The sequence below is a fragment of the Accipiter gentilis genome, chromosome 1 (assembly GCF_929443795.1).
Source record: "Accipiter gentilis chromosome 1, bAccGen1.1, whole genome shotgun sequence".
NCBI lineage: Eukaryota > Metazoa > Chordata > Aves > Accipitriformes > Accipitridae > Astur > Astur gentilis.
The window spans coordinates 32,284,652-32,308,115 of record NC_064880.1 but is presented as its reverse complement, the minus strand read 5'-3'; the positions used below and the strand labels follow the sequence as shown (position 1 = coordinate 32,308,115).

Here is a 23,464-nt window from a genome sequence, read left to right as displayed (position 1 = left end):
GTTTTGAAGTTATCTAAAGTTAGATTGTAAAGCTATGTTAAAGTTACCCACAGCTTGGCATATTAGCAGAGCCTCACGCTTCATGGTCTTGATCCTAGTTTACCCCTCAACTTTAATGTGCTTCCCCTGGGTCTTCACATTTATAGTTTTAAATCTTGGCTTTTCACATCCTCTTTTATAAAATAAAGATTTGTAAGTACCAATTCTCAACTAGTTAATTTCCTTTTAAAAATCACTCAGATAAGTATTTTTATACATTTTATTTATAGTTAAATATCTTCTACCATTATTGTAGAACCGGTAACAGCATAACTCAGGAAGTTATTTTTGCAGAGGAAAAAGAGAATAAATTAAAATTGTGTAATAAAAGAAAAGATTTTTTTTTTTGTCTCTCAACACTCAAATCTCCAGTATGCTTAATAGTTATGATTTTTTAGTTGTTAATATTTTCACATGCATAATGAATGAGTTGATAGTTTTCCACAATTATTTTCTTCTAAATCCTACCATCCCCTCAAAGCTTTACAACTACAGCAAACAAATACAGCAGTGCTGTTTTCCTCTGCAACACATTATAAATTCCAATTAGAACAAACCTTTAGTTACTTCTGAAATTACATTTATAATGAGTGTTCTGTATTATTGGGAACCACAGCAACTAAACAGCTACAAGCAAGGAGAGCAAAACACTTAAACAACTAATCAAACTGGACAAATGAAGCCACAGACAAAGCTGTCCTCCTTTAAATAATTCATTATCTACAGAGAACAGAAAATACTAGTTATAAATAAAAGAATGTATTTGTAACCAAAACAAGAAGGAGTAATCTACTTTAATGAGGAATGGTGGGGACTACCAGAAGCACTTGTTCACAACCTGAGGTAGCCAATTTAGGATTTATCTCAACTACAAGCAGCTAATACACATTCAAATTAAGACCTATGTACCACAGCAACAAAGCACTTAATAAAATAATATGTACATTTAAAAAGAAAATGGAATTCAGGTCTGTATATTAAGATCAAACATCCAGCTAATGTTTATTGCTCATAGTGCTGAACTGGATCCAGAATAAAGCCTGGTTTCAAGTTACTCTGCAGATCAAAGTTTACCTCTGTGAAGCATCTCAATTAAAACTATTACTCAGAGAAGTTGCCCCTCTTTATACATCCATCAGACAGAAAAAAAAAAAGACTACTAATTTCTAATAGTTGTATTTTCTGCAATCCTGTGTGCAAAAAATAAATAATAAAAAAATGCAGACCAGAAAAACAAAAAGGTGTGTGTGCCTTGTTTTGAAAAATAAGCGTGAAAGACTTACTTTCTTTTACTGTGCCACTTAGTGATGAAAGCATGGAATGATGACATGAATGTACCATCACAATTTGATCAGAAACTGACATTCTTGCTAGAAATTAATTTCAACAATTCCGAGATTTGCATTTCTACATTTTTTTTCCTCCCAAAAGCTATTGTAGTACAACAGTTCTCTCTCAATATCAAATGATGGCACTGTTTTGGTTATGAGTAAGTCTTTGTATTTCTACACTACCATCCACAAGAGGAATTCCCTACTCTTGTGAAACCTTCATTGTCACACCATTAAAAAAAACAAAAACCACAAAAAAATCGCACAACCTGTTTGCAATATTAAGAACTGAAGTGTACTTTTTATAGGATTACAGCATGTAAGGAACCAGATGTTATTTTAAGAACAAAACTCTAAAAACTTATATTTGATATTACAACTGTAACTTAATTTAAGTGAATGCAGCTGACAACTTCTGAAAATGGATCAAGAAATCATATTTCATTATTCAATGTCATTAAGACTCATCTTTCAGAAAACAGAAGAAACCTGGACCAGTGTGCACTGGAGATCTCTGCAGGGACTTCTTAGAAAAAAAGTCTATTTCAATTTTAGAATCCAAGTCTTAGAATATTAAAAAAAAAAAAAATAAAAAAAAATTATCCCTACCCAGAAGCATGGCTTGAGGTTAAAACACTGTGCAGAGACTGAAGATACGGGTTGAACTTTCAAACTTACATGCCGTGGAAAAACCTTGCCTCTTTATCTCATGTACACAACCGTAAAATTACATTTTTCTACACCAAAAAGTTACTACACATATAGTCAGTGTTCTGAGATCACTCAACTACTCCCAGACACATTTTTGCATCAAGGAATCGCAATAATGCATTGTAACCTTCAGTCTACTGCAGCACATTTCCATTCTCACACCTACATCAGAACTGCATCACTGCAACACTGCCCGAAGTATTTCTAGAAAAAGCCATGAAGTAAAACAACAGGCAGACAGACTCTTGCGGTTAAGAAAACAGTCTATATACAATTGAAATAAAAACCCAGCTGGGAAAGGCAAGGGTAAAAAACATAGCAGAGCCTTTTTCAAAGAGAAAAACATGAAATCACAGATACAGAACATTTATTTATAAGGTATTGGTCTTGGGAACCGACTACATTCACTTGCTGGTCAGCCCAGTATAAAAGCAAACATCAGACAGTGTCTCATAGTGACTGAGCAAATGAAAAATTAGGCCCCAAAATAAAGATTTAACATGCGAGAATAACGTCAAAAGCACATTCCAAACGACCCTCCCTCCAGCACGGCATGTACTCAAACACAGGTCTAGTCTGGGTTTGAAATACGCACTTGCTTACGATGAGTATAATCTTATCGATGCAATCTGTGATATACACAGGCAAAACTGTCAGAGGGACTCACCGACCGCATAAGACATGAACTGTAAAAGCTGCATTAGTGCAACTATATCAACGCTGGTAACTAAGAGGAAAATCTACTCTGGGAAAGACTGCACTCTGCATATTAAAACCTAATAGGAGTATGAATACTTTTTTGGATTATGAAGTGGTACTAGGTAAAAAAATACACAGTGACAACTGCAGCTTTTACAAATGCAGATGATAGCTACTGTCTGATCTTGAGTAAATCCACATTTTTAAAGAAAACATAGCAAACTAGTTTCTAGAGTATTTTCAAAGATGCAGCCAAAGACTAGTCAAAGTTTATCTGTGCTGATGAAAACCTTCTTACTTATTAAACAAAAGACACAGCAAACTGTTTAAGCATTTTCAGCTCCAAAAGCTGTATGTATCCTCACGGCATGACTACACAGATAACAAAGAAGCAGAAGCAGTTAGTTTAATGACCAAAAATCCAAAGAAACTTTTATGAAGGCATATCTCCTCCTCCAAGAGATGGTATCTTTTACTAAAGTATGCTTTTTCCTATCTAGTTGTGTATTTTGCATTTTACTTTAAAAGTTTCTATATAAAGCAAGGTATCAAAGTAGAATATAAAATTATTACTTGTTAGCATCAAAATTTTAAGGTAGTATCAATCTGCCCCATATACTTACCTCTGATTCCTTATCACTTAAAGATCCCAAGCTTCCGAAACTGTGATTTGAACTTTCGTTATTTGTTGAGGCCTACCAAGACAAATAAAATACTAAACATTATATACAGATTTATAAAACAGCTAATCCACTATTATCACTCACAGTTTTAAGTAACAGTAATAAAATTTCATGCTTGCGAGGCAAAATTGATTAACTGTAGAGCACTTGTGCTTGCAAGGGGGATAAAAAGTTTAGCAAGTGGATGTTTTGATAGAGCACAGTAAATTCTGTATTTCGATTGCTTTTAAGCCAAGTAAAACCCTAGAACATTCAAAACCATTTCAGTCTGATTTGGGAACAGCAAAACATCCAATGAAAAAACCCCACCAAATGATTCCACAGAATGGACTTAAAGAGCCAATATTGCTGAAGAGCTGAAAACTACAACAAATTTTAATTTTTCAAAGAAGAGGAGGGTTTAATTCTCTCCAAGACAGATACTAGGCTATTGAATAGATTAAAAAAAAATAATCTCTGCAGTGACAGAAAATTACAACCTATTGACAATATTATTCTACATTCTTAAAACAAACCATTTCCTCAAAGTAACAAATTTAGACTAGTGAGGAAAAAAAAAGATAAAAACTGTGAAGTAGTCTCTAGTTACAATATTTATTTTCTAAGGCTAATTTATTCAGAGATCCTTTGAACACAGAATGGCAACGAAGATATTTTATTGAAAGAGTCTATTCCATGTTCACATAACAAAAAAATGACAACATCAGTTAAGCTTCTTTTTATTAAAAGAAAAAATAATCTTATACCACTGTATTATTCTCTTCCATATAGGAAGGCAGAATAAATATTTTGAAGTGAAACAACAACTAGTTCCAGGCAAACACTCAGCTTGCTTCAAAGCATTAAAAATTCCAGCACTGCATCAGTTTGCAAGACAATACTGATCTGTGACATCTTCTGAATAACTAGATTGTCTCTGAATAAAAATTTCTGGATAAATGTTAACTAAACCCACAGAATTTCCATGTGAGTTTTCCCCATGCTGTCTCTAGTACAGAAATGCCTCTATGTAGTTCCTCCTTGCGATGTCTCAGTATCTGGTCATCAGAGTCAGCTAATACAATAATCTCAGTAACCCATATTCATATTTCTACCCTTGCTTACTGAAAAAGCTTGAAGATGATGTGCTCCTCCCCCCCCGCCCCCCCAGCAATTCCAAAACTCTTCAGCAAAACAGTAAATAAGGTAGGCTTTCAAAATACTAGTCCAAATAAATAAGGGCACATCTCAATTTCATTACTAAAAGAATAATGACCAGAATGTTTCAAAAAAGAACCAGTAAGCGCAGCTGCAACCTCTGCATTGTCTTGCTAGGTTAGGAAAACGAGAATTTGGTACGTGTGGATTTGGGTATGTATGCAAAGAGGAAGTTTTCTCATTTTTGCCTTCAAAGTGAAAGCAGACCAATGGATCCTATTTATACATCACATTTTGCCAGTTACCTCTGCACATCAGATCAAAAAGGTTTTATCAGTTTTTTTAATAGAAATCAGATAAGTCTCTCTCAACAACCCCCACCAAGACTAAAGACTATATTAAAAAAAAAATAAATGCAAGCATATTCCAAACACAGCCCAGATCGGCTACTACATTTCATGTTATCTGCTTGGATACACTGAAGGGTCAGAAATAAAAGAAATACAAACAAAACTGATATAATTGCCATTTTACTGATAGTGGGAGAAATCGCAGGACTAGGTATTAGTATTCAACTCTACCTCCCTGCCTCCCAAAACCAAACAAAAATTAAGCAGGGAAAAAAAAAAAAAAGAGACATTGCACTGTATACTGAAAGATAATTTGTGGAATATTTCTGGTTAAAGGTAAGAACAACAGTGTCTTAGGTGAGGATCTGCATCAATCAGAAGACAGTGGTAGTAGTATCTTCTGCAAACAATTACCAAATAATTTGGTAGCATTGAAAAAACCCCAACACTTTATCCTACTATCTGTTTGGAAACCAACTGGATGAGATACAGATATCTGTTCAAACAGATCTTGGAATATGTCAGGGCAATAAATTTATGTTTTACATGGTAGAGTGAAAAAGAAAATCAGCTGTTTTAATTTTTTTATTTCTTGCTAATTTGGATAAACAAACTGAGAACCTGAAAGTGGAATGTAATTTGGCTAAAAGTGAAATCAGCTGAACAGACAACAAATAAAGCCTTGAAGAGATTTATGGAAATGTTAAGCATCAAATCAACACATAGGAGATCAAAGTTTAAAGAAAAGGAACCCTAAGAAACTTGATAATTACTTTTTAAGAAAATGTATTACACACATACCAGCAGACAGATTCTGAGGAGGAAAGACTGGCAATAAGGCCAGGGACCAACACAGCTGTATCGAAAACTAATAGAAGGGTTTATAAATACATTGAAGTTAAATGAATTTAGAAGAAGATACAGATCTAGTCATGAAAAAGACAAATCCTCATTTGAATTATAAGCAATTACCTGAGCAATTGCAATGAGCTAATAAATCAGGGAAGTAATGGTAGAGAACCCAAGGAAGAAACAAAGAAAGATGGACCAGAAATACGGGGTTTGTCTCTATCTAATTTTAATCATAAGATATGGCAAGTATATATTTTTTCAGTCATAATTAGAAGGCAATTGAATAAAAAGAGAAAACAACAGTGCATCAACCACACTGTGTCAATCCAACCTGATTCCTTCCCCTGACCATTTAACTCACTTCTTGGTTAAGATGGTAGTAACAGAAGTGATACGTCACCTTTTTCACAGCTCTGTGACAGTTACCTTCTGCCCTGGTTTCAGCTGGGATAGAGTTAATTTTCTTCTTAGTAGCTGGTACAGTGCTGTGTTTTGAATTTAGTGTGAGAATAATGTTGATAACACACTGATGTTTTACTTGTTGCTAAGTAGCGCTTATCCTAAGCTAAGGATTTTTCAGTTTCCCATGCTCTGCCAGCAAGCAGGTGTACAAGAAGCTGGAAGGGAGCATGGCCAGCACAGCTGACCAGAACTAGCCAGAGGGATATTCTGTACCATAGAACGTCATACTCAGTATATAAACTTGGGGGACCTGGGCAGGGGGGCAGATTGCTGCTTGGGCATTGGTCAGCAGGTGGTGAGCAATTGCGTTGTGCGTCACTGGTATTTTCTTGGGGTTTATTTCTCTCTCTTTTTTTGGTTATATTCCTTCTCATTACTATTATTATTATACTAATAATAGGTTATATTCCTTCTCATTACTATTATTATTATTATACTAATAATATTTTATTATTGTTATTATTATATTTTATTTTACTTTAGTTATTAAACCATTCTTATCTCAACCCACAAATTTTACTACTTTATTTCAATTCTCCTCCCCATCCCACTGGGAGGAGGGAGGAGTGAGCTAGCGACTGCATGGTGCATAGTTCCTGGCTGGGGTTAAACCATGACACCTTCATGTCACTCTCAAAAACAACTTAAGAAAGTATGATGCAAGATCACAATGCACTGATTTAAATTCTTTTTAGTTTGTTAATAGTCATCAATACATCACATATCTCCAGAAATTTCATCAACATCTGCTATCAGGTAGTACTTTGTTCCGTAATCTAGACTGGTAATTAAAATGTGGAATAGGAAGTAAAAAATACTAACCAAGTTTGTATAAAATACTTAAAATATGAGGACACTGCAAACACTTTGGAAACAGAATTCAAAAGTACTTTGGTCGTGGGGGAAATGTGCCTAAAAAATTAGTATTACAGCTTTTTAACATCAGTTTATTAACTACTACTACACTTGGTAAAGAACATTAAAATACACACATACAAAATGGAGTACCTCTGGCTAGGCAATAGTACTGCAGAAATTGGTCTTGGAAGTTGAAGCTAGTAACTTCAACAGAATTCATAATAAAGGCAAATTTATTTTGCAGATGTATCAACTGAAGGGTAATATATAACATATGGAAGGTTTTTTAAGCCCTGCTTAAATTAAGCCCTGCTATTCCATGTTCATAAGCTTTTACCTCAAGTGTTGCATCCTGATTTAGGTACTAACAAACAGACTGCAGAAAGTCTACAATGAAAGTAGGTAAAATTGATATAAATGTCTGGAAAAGTTGTAAGAATTTGGCTTTGTTAATCTAGATATATTAGTCTTCAAACAAGTTTAATCTTAAAAACAGAAGTCACACCAGATTCCGTGTGTCTATTTCAAGCCTAACTGTAAGTAGTTGGCCATCTGCAGAAGGGACAACTCCACTTAAACACTGGGAAAAACTTCCATCTCTGATCACACGTGCTCTAGAGCAAAACCACAAAAGAGCCTGTATAAGGCCATTCTTTGGTGTTTTTAAGAACAATTCAACGTCCATGTCATAGACAGGTTCAGGATAAACAATGCTACCTCACAGCAAAATAACAGACTAACAAAGTTTTTCCGAGACCCTCTTCCAACCCAGTACTTTTGCAAGTAAATCACATGGGCAATATAAAAGTGAGACACTATGAGATAAATTAGTATTTCAAAGACGGCAGATCTGGATGGCTGCTCTTAGAACTTACTTTAGCTCCAACACTGCAACTTCCAGTACTCCCAGTGCTTCCACTTACTACTCCTGTAAATCTTGCCTCTAACAATTCTTGTCTTCTTGGGTCCAGGCTATGAAGCTCATCCATTGCTCCTAAAAAAGGTAAATAAATTCATTATAGTCCCTAATATTTGCAGTGGAATATTTTACAAACAAGCTGAACATACCACTGGCCTACGCAAAGAAAGGATTTATAGCCTCAACTTGACAATGATTCACCATCTGTTACCCAATAATGAATGCACTCAATGAATTCCAGAAATTTTAGGGAAAGTTCTGTGAATCAGAATAGCCTTGCCAATTTCGGTGAAAACTAGAACCTGTTAGAGGCGTCTAAAAGACATAGAGTCTGCAGCATGCAATGTGCCAACCAGGCAATTATTTATAGATTAAAAACTAGCTAACAGGAGCAAAAGACTTCCCAGCATAAACCCTCCCAATTCTGCAATCCCCTTGTTTTCCATATTATTTAAATTGTTTAGGCTATCAACATATCAATGCCCAAGACAAACAAGTAAGAATCACAGGAAAAAAAGGAAAATCAGAAGGCAGACTACAGTCCCAAACACGTGCAGGGGAATGCAGGGTTATATGGAGGTTCAAAGGGCAGAGAAGCAAGGAGTGGGATCAGCAATACAAAAGGAGCGAAGAGTAACAGGGATCCTTGCACAGGTGGTGCCTCTGACAGAGCCTGGCTCAACGGGGTAAAGCAGTGCTGCTGGCATCGGCAGGGAAAGTAAGGTGGAAGGAAATGGAGGAACAAAAGGAGTTTCTGATGAGCTCAGCCTACATGAGTAGGCTGCAACATGATGTGCAGCTTTCTAATTTGTATTTAAATCACTTATGGCTGTTTAATGAGTCTGAAAGATGATCTAGACAAATAGTCTTCCGTATTTACACAAACTGCGTTCTTTGTTTTTATCTTTGCAACTACCTGAACACTCAGTTTATCTTCAGTTGGAAACATTTCAGTTGCTTTATTTTAAATAAGATATTTAATGCCAAAGTCTTAATGCACTACTTTAATAGCATATCCTTCAAGTACCATATAAAGTGATACAGCCTCATTTTTCTCAACACAAGTTTGTGCTTTTCAGTCCCATAGGACAACACAGCAGTTCAGAAAGGGCTGCAAGTAATAACTATGTATATTCACATGGCGATATGAAAAAAAGCTTTTGGAATTCCCTTTTCGTGAAAACTACAGCTTCCAACATTTAAGAGCTACTATGAACTTCTACCCATCAGCTATGCATCCTCATAACTAAGGCATCAGCGTAGCTTTCCTCACCACTAATAAGACACGAGACACTTTCTTCTATGACTCTAGGGTAACTCACAAACCTTTAACATTCAAGAACTAGACAGGCCTGTCTGTACCATACATTTTGGCCACTCCTGGCCATGCAGCTAACCCTCCTGGCTCTGCTATTTGGCTAATTCAAGTTGCCCTTGTTCCCGCAGGAAGGCAGATGACAGCAAGTGCAGTGTCAGTGCTCCTTTACTGCAGAGCCCGGTACCCAGACCTCCTCTGATGGAAGAAAACCAAACCAAGAGAAAAACAGTCAGGAAGGAGACATTCACAAAATGTGTTGCTGGCAGAGCCTTCTCTTGAAAAATCAAACTGCAAGTGGCAGGTTGAGGATACCGCTTTTTTTTTCTGGAGGTGGGGAAGTTTACCCAAACACAGCCACGTACAGAGCTGGAGGTCTCTCTTCCAGCAATGCAGCGGAATTACCCAGTTTGCAACTGCAGCTGGCTTATTGTCAGCAGTTGTAACGCCGCTTCTGAACTTGCCTAGGAAAAATTCCTCCAATTTCTACATATTTTAGATTCTAAGCTCTCCGGGGTAAAGACTGTTTTACTACATATATGCGCAGTGCAGAAAAATCAGGAATCCTCTTTAAACTCTTGCTTCCTAAAATGTGCTTGTGTACTGCTTCCAAGAGTTTCAAAACCAAATTGTACACTTCTCATATGCATAAAATAGTTCTTACATTTACACATTGTACAATAAGGCTTCTTTTTTTTTTTTAAAGCAGATGTGTACAGCACACCTTTCCTTGTTTATATGTCATCTATACCTTAATGGGAAAATATTGCTCTCAAAAAGCGTAAGAAACTAATCACACCAGATCTGTCAGGCAAGTTTAAATGATTATTGTTTTGCTTTGTAACACTGAAAGTGTTTTAAGCGTATGCCACTCTGAAATAACCAATATTAGTCGATCAAAGTAACCATTTAATGAAGCAGGACTAGCAATATTTTGATTTACTAGCCTACTTGATAGTCACTGCCCACAAAAGTACAGAGCTTACTTAAAAATGCTGACATAATTCTAGCAATTACAAACCATGCATATATTACGGAAACAGATACTATCATACCTTATATTGTTTATTTTATGAAATATGGGAAGCTCAATAATCACTGTGGATAGCTAAGGCTCATTTGAAGTACTGCAGGGTAAAATTGCTACTGCATGTCTCATGTACTGTATCTAGATACTAATACACTAAATAGATCAGCACCCCTGGGTTACCTTACCAGTCAGAATGGTAATTTAGCAGGTCAAGGGGTAGTCCATAGTACCAATGAAATACAATCCCTCTTTTTTTTTTCTGCCCAGATTTTAGAGCCTACACACACTGACGACTGCACTGTATTCTCTTCATTGTTTCTGCTGGAGTGGTTTTTTGTTGTTATGTTTGGGGTTTTTGTTTTGGTTTGGGTTTTGTTATTGTTGTTAAATATCCAGAACCAAAAAGCAACCCACACTCTGCCATCCTTGTGATCTGAAGGACAAGACACAAAAGTTGGATTCAAACCTCCTTTCAACACAGAGCAAATCCTAGGAAGATCTATTAAACTGCCTTCCTCATTCATGTTGTAATTTAAAATACACCATTCACTCCCAGACACACAGCTGTTTTTTCAAGAACATGCAGTTCTGTTCCATCCTTCAGTTCTCAGCACAAGTTACCTACTTTTGAAGATACTGTAAGTTTTAAGGCAGTTCATGTAAAGGGATAAAAAATATAATTTTTTAAACACCAGACTTTATAAATTCTCCTGCTCACAGAACACTTGACTGCTCACAAGACTGACATAAGTTACAATTTTGAAAATATACACAGACTTCTTACTGGAACTAACTTCATTCTTGCCCCTGAAAGCCAACTCACTAACTCAAAGGACACGCAACTATGTTACACAAGTACTTATAGCATGTTTACAATGTCGCTAATTGAAAGACTGGCATTGCTACCACCCACTGCTATTCGAACTTACACTGTCTTCCAAAGAGAACACCTGGAAGATTACCTGACACTCACAGAAGAGCCCTAAAAAATTACTTTTCTTTATTTCTTGTAACCGCTACAGATTTTTTTACTTCTTCTAGTAATTTTTTTAAAAACTTACCAACACTATCAAGATGTTTTATTTTTGGAGAGTGGTGGTATCTTCCATATTAATTTATCTTTCAGAACCATATATACAGCCTCTCCTCTAAAAACTAATATAAATATACAGGGCTTTTGTCCTGAAAAGGACATTTTTTGCAAGAACTCTTTTGAAGAGAACTCTAAACTCCTTTGAGAATTTAAGCAATGGGTTATGTCAAAAGTCAAAGTTATAAATTCAGACAAGCAATTTATAGGCTTCTTCATGGCATTCGGTATAATCAATTACGCCGTATTCTACCTTAGCAAAACAGAGATGTAAGCAATCAGAGGATTCTCCATTGTAGTCTGAATTTTTCAGAGCTGCTGACCAGAAAACAATAAAGTATAACTACACCTGTACCCCAAAGTCTCCCACCTCCAAATACACAAATACTTGCAAAAGATCCAGTTATTTAACCACATACTTGCTCATACCTCAGTAAAACTGCCATTTTAGGAGAAAAAGTTTAGCAGAGAGTTGCAACTGCAAGTCGTCACCTCCTAAATTGGATCTTTTGGGATACACATGTACTACGATCTTTATCTCAAACACTGCTAGACTACAGAGCAGCGTTGCAGACCCAAGCACAAAGGCTTGACAGATGAGACATATCTTTCTTGTCCACTAAATATGGAATCCAGCTCCAAGACTCAATCTTTATCTTCAACTCTCTTAGTACCCTGAATGGACTCTTGTTATCTGGCAATCAATTACAGCTTCGAGATGAAGAAAGATCAACAGCTTCACACATTGTCAGCTTTCTACAATGAACATAAAGTTCATTATGCAGAAGCCAGATTCTTCTTAGAACAACCCTCCAGATTAGATTGAGGCCCCCTTCTCCTGAATTCAAGGCCAGTACAAACCACCTTTCACTTAAGTGAAAGGCATACTGGTTTGGTCTGGTTTCTTTAACAGACTTACATGCATATAGCTTTTAATGCCAAAGCAAAATACTTCAACACGGAGACCTATCTATTGAAGAGAAGAAAGACAGTTCAACAATAGCCCAAATGTAAATCCAATTTCCTGATGTGCTTCTAGTAGGCACTCAGATTTTATGGCAACACCCATGGTATGAGAATTATGTCCAACATATTTTTAGGAACACTTCACATTAACACTGATAGTATTACCACCACATCGTCTCTTCACTGACAGCAGCATCCTTTACATCAGTAATCAAACTAATATCCAGCTAAAAGGAGAGGGGTGGGAGAATAAAGGGGGGGCGGGGAAAGTACACATTTCAAATGGCAAGGAAAAGCAGCCTGGAAAACAGTCCCCGTCCCGTTCCCCCCCCCCCTTTTTTTTTTTTTTAAATCGAAATGCCTTTAAAGGTATCAAACAATCTTTGAAGTTATGAATACCAAACTTTAAGCATGGTAACCATTCCAAGTATAGAAACCACTGTTTAACAGTATTGCAATGCAATCCCTAAAGTCCTTAAGTAACTGTTTATTTCAGTTTGGAATATCCTAAATATGCATTTATCCCATTATGTTGATGCTTTAATAATTTAACTTCATAACAATTGAGTATGACAGCTCACCATTCTATAATACATATGTACCATCAGATAAAAGGAAAGCTTTAAAATATCAAATGCAAAACAGACCACAGAAAATTACTAAAAATACAGATTTTAAAATCCTTAAGCAGTGTCCTACAAAAAAAAAAAAGCCCACATAACTACTTTTCTTTTCTTCTTTCATCAATATAAAGATGCATCTTGTGTCTGCATCCACATGTATTTCCTTTTAAGTAAGCTACTCTCTTGTCTCATTTGAAAAAAACCCAACAAAACAACAAAACCAAGCCAACCAAACCATGCACTCAACTTCATTCTTCTCTCTTATTTTTCTGAAACTCTGGACTTTTGTTATTGCAGAACCAACCAGAAAGGACTTTTTCATTCTCCAGGAAAATAAGGTAATGAAGCTAACATTTCTGCCTCCAAGAAAACAAACTCTTCGGTAACAAACCATTTTGTAGTTAGGTAAATGCTAGCAAGTCTTCGTCATGTTAATGAAGGTCTCTTCCTATTAATAGTAAAACTTCCTATTTTAGCTTATACTTTATATATATATATATATATATATGCCTCAGTACCTTACAAAGCCATTGGGGAATAAAGCAACCCAGAACAAGTTGTCAGTGAAGGAACACACACAGCTCTAAAATACAAGTCTAATCAAGTGAAGAAGCATGACAAATCAAAATACAGTAAGACATCAAACTGTATGGAGTGAATGCAAACTTCTTGATTTTTTAAATTGGAAAAAAGTGACACCTGTTCCATTTAATAGACCATTTGGGCTGTAAGATTGAGAAATGAATCCAAAAAACCCCACAAAATTGACCTGTGCTGCTAAACCCATGTCTTGAATAGTCTTTCTTCCACAGCATGTTTTGGGGAATCATGGAAAACAGAATTGAAAACACCCTTAAAAACTACTGATGTGCTAAGAAAACAAGTTGAGATGCTGGTAAGATGGCATAAAACCAAGCAGCAGTAATTTGAGAAGAGTTCAATTCCAAGATAACAGCAAAAACACAGCCTGTCCTTAGCTGAAGGCTTTGAAGTGCATCACCATCTAACATGAATCACAATCCGGAGGCCACAGTCATTCAGTACTGTGACCTCAGAAGTCAGGAAGGTCCCACTCAATCTAAATCAGCAGTCAATAGGGCAGATGGCAAGATACAATCTCTGAGATTTAAAGTAAAACAAACAAAAAAAACCCAAAACTATATTTACCTCCTAACAATAGCTACATAACCAAAGCCTAGAGGATACCGTTTACCAAGGTCCCAGGGTTCCAGCTCTTCAAAATACTTAACAGAGTAACAACAAACAGCTACAGATTACCTGTGACGAAGTTTAACCTATAAATTTAGAAATGCTTAAAATCACTGGCTTTCCAATGAAGAGGACTAACTTCTTTTACAGAGGACTATGTAGCTACTATAACCTCCAAACAACAGGTAGCATGAAAAAGTTCAGGGTACTAGGTTCAAGTTGAAAACCTTCACTGTAGCTGAAATCAAACAGCAGCAGCAGATGGCAATAGAAAAGGGGAAAAATACATCCTCATGTTCAAGTGAAACTAGCTGTTCAAAAAGATCTTAAGTGATAAAAAATTCCTAATGAGAGACATACCTAAGCCCAGGGTCAGGAAAGAACAGAATCCATTTAATTAATCAAGAGTCTTTTTGAATGCACAGTGAAAATGCAACATTTCTCAGCACCTGAGCTGGTAACACTGAAGCACACAACACAGAAAAATAATTATAAAAATAGTATTTCTCACTGAAGTTATCTTCTCTATTTAAGTACTTCTGTTTCCTAACAAGCACACCCCCTACCACTGCTAAGGTGCCTAGGTGAACTTAAAATGCTTCTCTTAATAATATAAAGAGAGTTTTTATTCCACAAACTGATCCTCTTAAATGAGAAAGACTGTGTCCAAAAGAATGAGCAGAGTGATGCAGGCAAGCAAGAGGTGACTACTACTTACAGGAGGCTGGAAGGTAAAGAAAGGAGGGAAAGAGCTGGATAATTAGCAGGCAGACAGATCAGCCTTCAGTCTACATAAAACTTGTGGGAGGAAAATAATGTAACTGGCAAATTTTGGCCTCAAAAAGCACAACAACAAGTCTAACAAATAAGAAAAAAAATCTTCCCTATAAACATCCAAAGACAGCAGGTTTTGACAAATATTATGAAGTTTGTGTCTGCTGATTACAGTTGTCTAATCGCTGGATGCAAAATTGTTAAAATACAAAATAGAGAAAATAAGGTTTTTCTGATGGGGAGAAAAAAACCCAAAAACAACAACTTCTGACTGATTTCCCATGAACTAAGGAGTTGTCAAGGAAATTAATTTTGGATAGGTTGTTGGGTTACCTGGACTCTACCATTCAACATTAATTCTTCTGGTGCTGAAAGAACAGGAAAACATTCCCCATGTCCCTTCTCTCCCCAAGATGCAGTCTATTTCTTTTTAGAAGTCTTTTTCGAAGTTGTTTTTTTTTAAAATGACCATAGCTCACTTTTTTAAAATTCTGTTTGAACATTATTTCACTTATCCCAACAGTTCAACAGTCCAGAAATTTGATCTAAAACAAAGAAAACTTTGGCTGCTGGAGAGATAAGTAATTTTCTGCAAATCATTCTACAACAGAAAATCAATTCTTTAACACTAAAAAAATTGTAATTATCTTTAGACTTCATCTCTGTGCTGCTAGTTTTTTGATTTCAATTGTCTGGCCAACAACCTGGAAAGGAAAAGTGAATTACATAGAAATATGTTCCTGAGGGAACCTCTGCTAACACCTTGAAGAAAGATTTATGAATAAACCACTTGGGCCAACTCCAGATCAGGTAGGAAACATTTGCGGGTAAAAATTTAAGAATGTTTAGTTCTCCCTGCCTTTCAGCTAGGTGCCCTATTCTAAGGATCCCTTGGCCATTATGTGTCTCATCAGATGGCTGTAGGCAGTAGAGGCAGAGAAGAATTTACAAGTTGCCTACCACTGCCTTTATTTGGCCACAAACCAACAACATGTACTCATATGTGTGGGTATATGCCACATGGACGGCAACTCAAGAGTGGCTCATTCAGAGCTTATGGAGTGATTCATACAACAGAGAGGACAATAGCTCCCCAAGGGTCTATTCTATTGTAATTGGGGCTGAATCAGGCAAGCAACTATGTCCAAGGCAAGCTGGTGATGCCTCTTTTCTGATGTCCCTCTACCAATCCTAACCCTTGGAAGTACAACTGAATTGCCTGAAAGCCACACATGGCTCGAGAGCAATGCATGGGGCCTCCTGAAGCAACAAACAGCTCTTATTTCTGAGTTACAGCATTTTCCCTACATACTGCATGTAAGTAATCACACTTTCCTTCAACACCACAGGCAACAAACTTATTGCACAGGTGCAACCACAACCTGTTCGAGGTGCAGCACAGTACCTAAGAAAGATAAGCACTAATGTAGGCAATAGCAAGACTTGAAAAGAAAGAAAAAACCCAACTGACTGAGCACTTTCAGAAATTACATCCCAAACCCAATAACACACATGGCTATGACAGCTTTCAAGACTCAAGTCTGTCTAACAATTAATGGTGCTGATGGGTCTGAAAGCTACTGAAGCTTTTTTTGCAATATTCACTGAAATAATGGCATGCTGTGTCTCATTCCAATGCTGTTCATTAGTCAGAAAACAAGTCAACATTTAATTTTATTGTGCACGTGAATCCTTATAACAGGTCAGTTTTTAGCCAGACTTTTCTTTATGCTAGCTTTTCCTGAAGGAATTCTTCACAGCTCAAATTTTTCCCACCTTGCCCCAGAAATTATTATGCCATTATTTTTGCAGTGTTTTTTTCCATATTAATGAGAGGAGTTGGCAAGTACAGAAATAATTAATAAAGAGAAGATAAGATATAGCATAGAACATTCGACATGGCATCTACCTATCCATTTCCCAGACTTCTAATATAACTCCACGTGCACCACATACAGGAAGCATTAGCATAGCAAATGCTGCTATGAGCAACAGAATCATGACAAGGTCCTTCCTGAGTCTGTTGAATAATGTTTAGCGTGATGAATGACGAGAATAAGGACAACTGAAAGAACAAGCAGTATATTACTAGTATCTTTAAAGCTGTTTATCTTGGAATTGCCACCCCTCAACAGCAGTAAGAAGGCCACATTTTGAAGATTGGTATCACTGTATTTTCTCCTCTCCTCCACACACCTTAACTAGACAAAAACTGAACAGATCAGTTATGGGCATAGTAACAGAAACATCTGCTGTGCCCAACAACAGAACAGACCACTTGGAAGAAGAATTCCTCATATCCAAAATCCCCCTACGTGTCCAGTAATCCCTTCTAGGCTCTTAAAAACAATACTGAGTTAGGTAAGATCAGAGCGCACTTCCTACATTGAAATCCCAAACTGCAAGATCATGAAAGGCCTCCTATATCAATCAAAGAGAAAAGCCACTACAAAAAATACTCCACAGAAAAGTAGCATCAGTAATACTGCTTCTGGAAATGTCCTACTTATTCTGAACTCATACAATAAGAGCTTAAATAATAAAAAATTTGCTAAAAACAGATTTCCCAAGTTGTTGGCTACAATACCATATACAGAATAAGCCTGACAAAGAAGTCAACACTTTGAACTTATACAAACTAGATGGGTGGTATCCTGAACATGTTCATTACAAGGAATGGTATCCATTCCTTTGAAACTTGTTGCTATGTAATCCCACGTGTCATATTTTCCTGCTTTTTTAAAAACTTGGATTACTCACAACTGTTCTCTAGATTATTCTGAGCTGCCAAGAGTGATCCAAGAGCAGGTTCTGATTTGGCAGAAGGATTTTGGTGGCTTTCAACACCCCCAACTTCCACCATTTAATAGCGAATTGACAGAGCCAGTGTTTCAAAGAAACAAGTAGGTTTGTTAACATAGTCTGCACTGACAATTTTGTACTCGTAACAGCTAAAGACAGTGATACCCAAGAGCAGGTTTATTGACTAGTTGACTCTCACTGTCTAAAGTACTGCTCTAAGCATTTAGTCCATTTAGAACAAATGTATAGATACTGAAAAACAAATGCATCTTCAGTAAAACTCTTTTTTAATGGCAGCATCTGATTTGAACATCTGCTACAGTGATGGAATAATCAAGGATACAAAGCACTCATTTAAAGTGCTTTTAATAAAGTTTTGGCAGCAATGGGGTAGCCAACTAATACATCTTCCCAATGTTTATTGTTATCTCTGACCACTATAGTCTGTGCCTGCATAAATGTGATACTAAGATCCCTAAAGTCTCCTGTAAAGCCTTAAACAATCACATCTAGGTTCCATGCAGCTTTCTCTTGGAAAGGGAAGATTCATTACACAGTTGTAAGGTCAAAAGCAGTAACTTTTCTTTCTTCACAGTTAAGAACAAAGTTCTGGTTAGGGAAAAACTACACTAAATGCATTGCATTATGATTGTATGCTACCAAATTAGAAGAAAGATTAGAAGAAAATATGATGGCACCCCTTTGGGTTGCTTTAGTCTACTGGAGATCCTCAGTCAATGAAAAGTAAAAAAGTCCTTGTTAGTGTCCCATAGGGCAGTATCTGTATTGCTGTATTGCACTGTACTACTACTGCAACTGATAAACAAATATACAATACACAGACAAGAAGTTTATGCTTACAATCCCCCTATAAGGTAAGAAAAGCCTATTTATATTTTACAGAAAGCACCTAATGTCTTGGCCAAAGTTACACAAGACGTGTGGCAGGAACACTAAAGGACTGTCTTCCTAGGTAGCAAACATCTGCCTTGAAAACAACATTATGTCAAGAGACATAAAAACTAATACAGCCTGGGCTGCACACGCGCAGGTGACGTGCTGCCTGCCTATCTCTACCAGCTCCCTTTCCATCCCTATGTAGAAGAACCTGCAGCAATTCAGCTTCATTTGCTACAAAAACAGACGCTCCCTGTCCCCCTGGGGAAGAGGCAGTGAGCAAGAAGCACACTGCAAGTTCATGGGTCACTTGTTGGTGATGCAGACTAACAGGTCACAAGATAACACTAGCTTTGTAATACTCTCAAAAAGCGCATCACACTCTGAACAAAAGCTCACTACTTTCCATCCCTCTATCTATTTCTATGCTGAAAAGGACTAAAAGCCTGGAGCAGTCCTGAAGAAGTATCTACCTAGAGAAATACCAGAAAGTACAGCAAATTTCATTTGCTGTATTCAGTTATACGGAAACAAACTGGGAGCTCTAAGTGCTCAAGTCCATGAAATGGCTGTCCTGTAAGAATTTAAAATGGCAAAGGCCTTTTGCACATATCAAAAATAAACAGTAGTTTCTGCTATCTAAGGAAGGAGTGAAAAGGAAGTTAAAAGCAGAGGTCACCTACTAAGCAGGAAGAGAGTGAGCAATGCGTCTTCCCACAGGGTTTTTGGTTCTCACCCTCACTCCTCAGAAAAAGTAAACCATGAAGGAACAAATATAAATTGCGCACCTTTTCCCCAAATAAATTTGTCTGGAAGTTACCTATAGGGTAGAAAGGCAATCCAAAACCTGCAATTCAGAAATTCCAAAAATTCCATTTCATAGAATAAATTTATCTTATTTTTCTGAGTTATAATACCAGTCATTTAGTATTTGAAAGCTGTATTTGTGTCAATAGGAGTGTGTTTCAGTTTTTAATTCCCTGAACTTCCTAATCTCCTTACTTCTGTAGCTCCTACCACCATTTCTGCCCTCAAGATCTCCACAATCTCCCCAGTGCAGACAGGCCACTGATCCTCAAGGCCGAGGTAGGTGCTCTCCTCCCTGGAGCACCCAGCACATAATGAGTTTCCAATCACAGTACATAACTCTTCACTACCTTGAGAGGTGGGCCTGTGCAAACCTCATGAAGGTCAACAAGGCCAAGTGCAAGGTCCTGCACATGGGTTGGGGCAATCCCAAGCACAAATACAGGCTGGGCAATGAATGGATTAAGAGCAGCCCTGAGGAGAAGGACTTAGGGCTGTTAGTTGACAAGAAGCTCAACATGACCCGGCAATGTGCACTTGCAGCCCAGAAACCACTTGCATCCTGGGCTGCATCAAAAAAAGTGTGACCAGCAGGTCGAGGGAGGTGATTCTCCCTCTCTACTCTGCTCTCGTGAGACCCCACCTGGAGTACTGCGTTCAACTCTGGGGACCCTAACACAAGAAGGACATGGGCCTGTTGGAGCGAGTCCAGAGGAGGGCCATGAAGATGATCAGAGGGCTGGAGCACCTCCCCTGTGAGGACAGACTGAGAGAGTTGGGGGTTTTCACCCTGGAGAAGAGAAGGCTCTGAGGAGACCCTCGTAGCAGCTTCCAGTACCTAAAAGGGGCCTACAGGAAAGCTGGAGGGGGACTTTTTACAAGGGCATGTAATGATAGGACAAGGTGTTATGGCTTTAAACTGAAAGAAGGTAGATTTAGATCAGATGTAAGGAAGCAGTTCTTTACTGTGAGTGTGGTGAGGCACTGGAACAGTTTGCCCAAGAGGTTGCGGATGCCCCGTCCCTGAAAGTGTTGAAGGCCAGGTTGGATGGGGCTTTGAGCAACCTGGTCTAGTGGAAGGTGTCCCTGCCCATTGCAGGGGGGTTGGAACTAGATGGTCTTTAAGGTCCCTTCCAACCCAAACCACTCCATAATTCTATGATTTTATTCTATATTGTTCTCACCATTACATGGCAAGGAACATGATACAAATAAGAAATTACACAAAGAACCCCAAGTCTTTCCAAATATACTAAGCTACTTCACTCATTGTGATTGACTGGAACTTCAACCCTCATATACTTATATAAGAGGCCACAGTTTAACATCAAACACTCAAAAAAGCTCAGTACACCTCTAACATTAAACAGCGACAGTAAATTCACCTCTAACTGTAACCACAAGACTCATGAACTATTTTGGCTTTTGAACTACACTATTTTAAGGGAAAAAGGTATTAACCTCAAATAACACTGTCAATTTTCTCCTGTATGGCACACACGGCATACAAAATACTAAAAATTGAAACAAAAAAATTTACCTTAAGAGATTCAGATTGCAGAATCACAAGCTTTGTGAGAAACCACCACACTACCAGGTAGCTCATGCAACAGGGCCCCTGACCCCATGCTGAGTAGGGCCATGCTACCTGTGAGATGGCTCACTATTTTTCTCTTGTAGGCACCCTGTCTAGAGGCTAGGTGGTGCTCAAAGAATCAGGCAACTATTGTTCCTTAGGGGTTTGGGGGGGCGTGGTTTTGGTTTTTTGTTTGTTTTTTTTTTGTTTGTTTGTTTGTTTTTAATTTACAACTCCAACCAGCAGCATCTGAACTGACAAGACAACCCAAGCTTCACTGAATAGGGGAAGAAGCTCATTTCCTCAAAGTCCCATGCAGGGAGAAGCCTCTCAGAATATGGCTCTAAATAGATAAATTACACACACACACACAAAGCTGACATGTTAATGACTACAGCTACATTTTCCTAGGACCTTGCAGCATTGCTCCCATTCTACAGATAGGGAAAAAATGAGATTTGCATGAAGTCACACGTGAATCAGTGAAAAACCAAGTTTAAGGCTACAGGGAAAAAACATTTTAAACTTTGTACTCATCCTTCTTACAGCACAGCTACAAAGCCTGTTGATACCAACAATATACATTAAATTCAGTTGCAACTTTGTGTACTGAACATTTTTAAAAATTCAGCACCCACCCAGTTCACACACAAAGAAACTTCCTATGTAATCATCTGTCAAAAATTTGGTTTTAGTGTTGCTCAGCATTATCATTAAAGAAATCTGCATTACAGCCGTTTCTCCTATCCAGCACTCATCACCTAATTTTAAACCAGCTTGCTTTCTGCTATACTATCACTTTCATTCAAGTTTTAGAAGAAAGAAGGAAAGGATTCTTATTCCTTTCAACACAGTCCCTTCCTGAGAACTGCCCATCTTGCAGGCTGAGCAAAGAACAGACTTCATGGAACAAAGTCTGTGATCACATGAAAAAAATTTCATAACATAAATGCAGTTAAAACCCTGAAGGCAACCAGAAATTAGGAAAGGGCAGAGTTACAAGTCTTTGATATTGCAAATCAGAAAAAACAACAACAACAAAATTCAGGTATATATTCAAAACATATTTCAAGACACCAGTAGAAATACTTATGCGCAATTAACATCATCCACCATGTAGAAGCACCTGAACACTCAGCTGCATAGTACTTAGTTGCCCTACAAAACTAACATTTCCTCTTAGTTAAAGGATAAGGATGCTACACTGGGTTCTGTGGACCACTGTGGTCATAATTTAAGCAAAAACAAGTGTGATCCAAGTTCTCTTCCCCAACTGACAGGAGATAAAGCAGGACTTCTCCTTAAAAGAGCTCACACCGGAGGCAGGGCAGGACCATGAAAGACCCTACTCCCTACAGCTGATTTGATAGAGACAGAACAGCCAGTGCTTCCAGGAGATAGCAGCACACCTTACCAACGGCTGATAAATCGGGATGCGTTTCACCTGGCGTACATTTAACACTGACTTTGGGGTTAACTAAACACCAAGCTAACCACACAGGAGGTTTTTTAGAACTGAGTAAATCTATCAGCAAATCTACGACGGACGTAGAGAGGACCCAGAACCCAGCCAGGCTTACCTCCATCAGTAAGAAAAGGCAGGCAGTCCAAACGAGACCAGTGCCTGTACAGTCAGACAAGGCTAAAGCCCTGACGAGTCTCCAGATGCACGGGGGCACCTACCACACGTGCCACACTCCCTCCCCCAGCCCACTGCTTTAGCGAGCTATCTTAGTAATAAAAAGACAATTGAAATTTAAGAACTAGTAAAAGCAACTGCATAAAAACACATCAGGAAGGAAAAAGTTTCACCAATGGCAGTGTCCAGGGAGGAAAAAAAAAACCAGCAGGCTGAGTTGGAGGCTGCCCTCCTCACCCTGCCCAGGGCCAATGCACACTACGTACCCCCAGAAGCGGCAGCCACGGCTGTTGCAGACAGCACATTGCTGCAGTTAATACGCACACGTGACAAAGTCCACACACAGGAAAACTTCTAAATAAAAGATGGCAAATGCAAACACAAATGACTGAGTATACCATGCAGGTTTGGGTATAACTGTTTAGTCTCTAACGAAACCCTTTCACATCCCCAACAGCTAGTCACACTACCTATTTTGGTGGTTACCTGAAATCACTAATTCGCTATTTTCATTTACTGCTTTCACACAACAAAATATTGGTTTGCGAGTACTACAGGCTAACATGATTATTTACCAAAATGAGAGAACTCATACTAAAATTTTCTTATTTTGCCAGAAATAAACTCTTCCACTCAGTATCTTTGGATCATTCATACAACAAACCCAATGAATTCAGTGACTCAAGTTATGTAAC

General features: G+C 37.8%; 1 protein-coding gene across 2 annotated transcripts in view; it reads right to left on the bottom strand.

Moving 5' to 3' along the window:
- The window catches only part of TLK1 (tousled like kinase 1), a 77,544-nt gene that overhangs the window by 37,031 nt on the left and 17,049 nt on the right, over positions 1–23,464 (bottom strand). For both annotated transcript variants that reach the window (XM_049814115.1, XM_049814105.1), the window contains exons 2-3: positions 7,998–8,116; positions 3,404–3,475 (exon numbers count right to left, since the gene is read on the bottom strand). In XM_049814115.1, the coding sequence (XP_049670072.1) occupies positions 3,404–3,475; positions 7,998–8,111 (186 nt within the window). In that variant the 5' untranslated portion in view covers positions 8,112–8,116. The remainder of the gene's footprint in view (positions 1–3,403; positions 3,476–7,997; positions 8,117–23,464) is intronic.